Here is a 5,048-nt window from a genome sequence, read left to right on the forward strand (position 1 = left end):
AGAGGTGATCCTCCCCCTCTATGCGGCACTGGTCAGGCCGCAGCTGGAGTACTGCGTCCAGTGCTGGGCGCCGCACTTCAGGAGGGATGTGGACAACATGGAGAGGGTCCAGAGGAGGGCCACTCACATGATCAGGGGACAGCAGGGCAGGCCTTATGAGGAGAGGCTACAGGACCTGAACCTGTTCAGGCTCCACAAGAGAAGGCTGAGGGGGGATCTTGTGGCCTGTTATAAACTAGTCAGGGGGGATCAGCAGGCATTGGGGGAGTCCCTGTTCCCCCGAGCACTGCCAGGAGTGACCAGGAATAACGGTCACAAGCTAGCAGAGGGTAGGTTTAGGTTAGACATCAGGAGGCGCTATTTCACGGTCAAGGTGGCTAGAGTCTGGAACCAACTTCCAAGAGAAGTGGTGCAGGCCCCTACCCTGGGGGTTTTTAAGAGGAGGTTAGATGAACACCTTGCTGGGGTCGTTTGACCCAAGTACTCTTTCCTGCCATGGCAGGGGGTTGGACTAGATGATCTGCTCAGGTCCCTTCCGACCCTAGAAACTATGAAAATATTATTCATCATTCAGCGATACTACAAAGATTGGTTTAGAGCAGGGGTGGGCAATTATTTCGGGCAGAGGGTTGCATACTGAGTTTTGGCAAGCTATAGAGGGCCTTATGACAGGCAGCCAAGGGCAGATAAATATTAATTTTCTAAATTTTTTAGGGGCCCCACAGGCCAGATAGAATGGGCCCACGGGCCACATTTTGCCCACCCCTGGTTTAGAGGGAACATACTTGGTCTGCTTTAGCTGTAGTCTTTGGAATAACCTATCAACAGTTCCTCTGTTCCTATATTTAGCTCATGAAATGGGTACAAGAAGTTTTAAAATAGGGTACTTTAGGTTTATGTACAAAAACGCATGTGAGCTTATTTTCCTTCATATATGTTCAGCTGTTCTTACAGCATATATAAGTCTGGCATTTCCATCAGCTCATCAGAATGTACAGAAGCCCATTTGGCATATGGAGTTGGAGTAACTAGACATTCAAATAACTTTTTTTTGCATTGATTTATGTTATTAGTCTGATACTTTGTGTATTAAAGCTGAATCGAACTGAACCACACCAACAGAAGTTAAGTCAGAAGGATGCATGTTCAACAGGGAGACTGGCTGTCCATAGTATTAGTCAGACTATCTAAAGCCTTCCCTCATTAGGCGTTTGGTTCAAGTCTGAGCCAGGTCTTCAGTGATCCAGCATCAGAAGGGCATTATAGATTTGTTCACTGTTGAAGAGTTGAAAAATTCGCATTTCATAGTTCTATCAATGTTAGCAGGGCAGTTAAAGAGTAAGCAGACATGGAGGCTGAACTGTGCTCTGGGAGTCTGATCTAGTTCAGGCTTCAGTCATAGTGATAGAATAAATAAGGTCACTTTGCCCTTCACCGTGCAGTATGTTTCTATTATTAAATATGCCCACTAGTATCAATCGGGCACTAATTTCACTTCAAGAAAGATGGGGAAAAAAACATAAAGATAATTTTGATTAACTTTCCAGTATTTGCTAATGGGACAAGCAAAAAAAAAAATGTTGCCTGGTAGTAAGGATTTTCTTTGTGTGTGAAGCAAATTAAACTTTCACCTAATACTACTTTATTTTTATTTAGTGTTATAAAAGTTCGAAGGATCAGCAACCTCAGATGGAACTGCTCTTGAATGACTGCAGCATCACATATATTCCCAAAGACAGCAAAAAGAAGAAGCATGAGCTGAAAATTAGTCATCAGGGAACAGATGCACTGGTTCTAGCAGTACAAAGCAAAGAGCAGGCAGAGCAGTGGTTGAAGGTACAGTATGATTTTTGATTAATTGCATTCTTACCAACTCTTCCAGGAATAAAGTATTGCTTGTCTGTTGTTAATGGTTGAAAATGTGATTTTGCTTCTAAGTAGTCGGGGCCTCATCTATGCAGTGTATGGGTTCTTCCTTGCCATTGACACTGACACTTAATCTTTATCACATACGATACAATTTTTCCTAATAAAATTTGTTGATGACTCTTATTAGAGTGCTAAATTGTGATGACTGACCCTTTTTGCCTCTACAAAGCTTTAGTTACTACTTACTTACATGATGTTGTAATGCTGCTTAACCCGAATTCTAGGAATCAGGTTAATACTAGAGGTGCACTGATACGTGGGTCTGATATTGGATCGGCATCGATATAGAGAAAATTTGGAAGTCGGCCATATCAGGCCGATAATTTGGTCAATAAATGGCCTGTGCATGCACGCAACCACAGTGCAGCACAGGCAGCGAGGAAAACAGCCTGGCAGCATGGAGAGCTGCCTCCAGCTGGTAAATCTAGTGTGGTGGAAGGGGAGAGGGGAGGGAAGGTGCTGGGGGGCGGGAGATCGAGGCCCCCACAGTAAGGGAGGAGCAGGGCTGGGGCAAGCGCTGCTCAGCCAGGGCGGGGTGGGTGTGACGCGGAGCTGCGGCTTGTCTTGGGGGTGCAGGGAGGGGGGGCGGCTCCCACTGTTGCATGCCACTTGTCTAGGAGCCTCTGGTCTGGAGCTTCTTCCGTCACTCACTTGCTGATTCGGTAGCTCCTGCCACTCATCCGGGAGGGCATGGGGGGAGGGGAGGGCCTGAGTCTCTGGATCTGTGCGAGGGAGGTTGCGGCCATGGGGGTGGGGGAGAGAAGGGGAGGGGCTGCAGCCAGAAATTTGCCATAGCCCCTTCCTGGCACAGCCCTGCCCTGCCCGGTTGAGCTTAGCGCAGCCCCAGCCTGCCCCACTCCACACACAGCTGGGGGCACACGCCCTCTGAGACGAGCGGCGGTAGCAGCAGCAGGAGCCGCTGGACAAGCAGGCAAGTGCTAAACAAGCCACCAGCTGAGTGGCTTTCCGCCAAGTGATGTGCAGTGGCAGGAGCTGCCTCCCAGGCACCCCTGGATGAGCTGTGGCTCCATGCCACACCTGCCCCGCTCCGCCTTGGCTGGGCAGTGCTTGCCCCAGCCTCACTCCTCCCTCACCGCGGGGGCCTTCATCTGCCCCCCCCACAACCCTTCCCTCCCCAGACTTACCAGCTGGAGGCAGCTCACCATGCTGCCAGGCTGGGTATTGGAAATCGGATTGGTATCAGCTGATGTGCCTCCTTCAAAATTGGCTATCGGTATCAGCCACAGAAATCTCTATCGGTGCACCCCTAGTTAATACCTGAACTGTCATCTTTTGAAAAGCAGAGCATCTAATAGGAAAACGGAATTTTTGACTTGGTGGCAAGCACATCAGCCTTATTTCAGTAAAGTCTCTGAACCAAACAAAATTTCCTGACATGCATTACTGAATATTGAGAAGAAAAAAGCACTTTCTGTAATTTAAAACACTGAATTAAGGTTGCTACTGACTTAAAAAAATGAATAAAGGAAAGTGAACAGAATTGCATTGTATATACTTACACATTCCAGCAAATAATTGATAACAGTCAGTACTAAGTTGATACATTTTATTGTTTTTTATAAAGTATTACATACAATCTCTTCAGATAAATTTAATTGAAAAGAAATAGGAATTTTTTTTTTTCAGTTGGAGACTTGCACCTGTCAATGTTCAATAAATTGAAATGGAGCAAGAAATCATAGAGGAATCAGATAAGGCTTATTGGCATATTGCAAACCTGTACATGAACAGTCACATTCTAAGAGAATTCTCATTGAAAAAAGAATTGCTCTTGTCAGCAAGACTATCCAGCACTATTGTATATTATAGGTTTTCAGAATCTTCACTTTTTCTGCTAATTTCGTACTATTAGTATCTGGTTCAATAAAAGATATCACCCACAAGAATCCTTGTCTTTCGTGGACCATCACAGCAACAGCATCATTTCAACACTATATAATATAAGAGGGTTTATTCTGAATGTCAACCGCATATGCTTTGTACAGTATTAATGAGTGAGGAAAACGTACTTTGGGAACATTAATCCATCTTTCATCTGAGTGTGACTTCATGTATTTCAGGGGTGGGCAATTATTTTGGGCCACTTAAGACGTTTCGGTGAGCTGTCGAGGGCTGCAAGGTAATGCTGCCCCTTGACAGGTGCCTGCCCCCTGGTCACCATCTTGGGACTGGAAGTCCCACCCCTGACCCCTGAGCTTTGCCACCAGAAGTCCCTCCCCTTGGCCCCCAAAGTACTCCTTTTGGGAAGGTTGTTTGCCATGTTGAAACTAGAAAAAAAAAATCTATACTAAAAATCAAATATCCATAATAACATATTTTAATTTTATTTCAAAAAATATATTTGTCCTGATTTATCTGTGTTTGTGTAGTGTACATATAGAGATGATTGCACAATAGCTTAAAATGAAGTCTTACTCCTGCATGTTGTGGGAGGGATGGGGGGCTTTGTGTGGGGTTTGTGGTGGGACGAGGTAAGCGTGGCTGGGTGGGTGGGTACGGGGTTTTCTGGGGGTGTGTGGATATATGTGTATGGTGGAATATATGTGTGGGACCTCTTCCCCCCCCAACAAACATGCCCCTCCCCGTTTGCATAGCTTCTGCCACCAGCAACAGCAGCTGGCAGCGGGCCCTTGGTTGCTTACAGCCTATGGCAGGCAGATCGCCCTGGCAGTGCATGGTCCCGGTGAGCCCCAGGGCTGCACATGGCTGGGCTGCTGGCTCCATCACACAGGGCTAACATGCCAGAGCCTTGCACCACTGGGGGAACCCTGTGCGATGAAGTTAGTGGTACAGAGCACGGTGCTCTGCTGGGGTGGCAAGGAGAGGGGTCGAATCAGCCCGGTTCTACAGCACGGAGCTCCCCACTGTTCCCCATGACCTGCGTGTTGCAGTGAGCGGGCCGGGCCACTGGCTCTATCATGCGGGACTTCCCCTAGAGGTACGTGGGGTGGAGAGCCTGGGAACTGCATGCAAGCCCTGCGTGATGGAGCCAGGCAGATCCCAGGCCCTGCTGGCCTGGGCTTCACACTCCTCCTGCTGCCTCGCCCTGGGCCCCCGCCAGCCCTGGGGCACCAGCATGGACCTTGCACTCCTGCCCA

At 47.7% G+C, this 5,048-nt stretch overlaps 1 protein-coding gene across 3 annotated transcripts in view; it reads left to right on the forward strand.

The window, feature by feature from the left end:
- Positions 1 to 5,048, forward strand: part of AFAP1 (actin filament associated protein 1) — a 184,823-nt gene that overhangs the window by 93,407 nt on the left and 86,368 nt on the right. For all 3 annotated transcript variants that reach the window (XM_019526082.1, XM_019526081.1, XM_019526083.1), the window contains exon 6: positions 1,657 to 1,836. In XM_019526082.1, the coding sequence (XP_019381627.1) occupies positions 1,657 to 1,836 (180 nt within the window). The remainder of the gene's footprint in view (positions 1 to 1,656; positions 1,837 to 5,048) is intronic.

Source organism: Gavialis gangeticus, unplaced genomic scaffold, assembly GCF_001723915.1.
Source record: "Gavialis gangeticus isolate Ggan-Ray unplaced genomic scaffold, GavGan_comp1, whole genome shotgun sequence".
NCBI lineage: Eukaryota > Metazoa > Chordata > Crocodylia > Gavialidae > Gavialis > Gavialis gangeticus.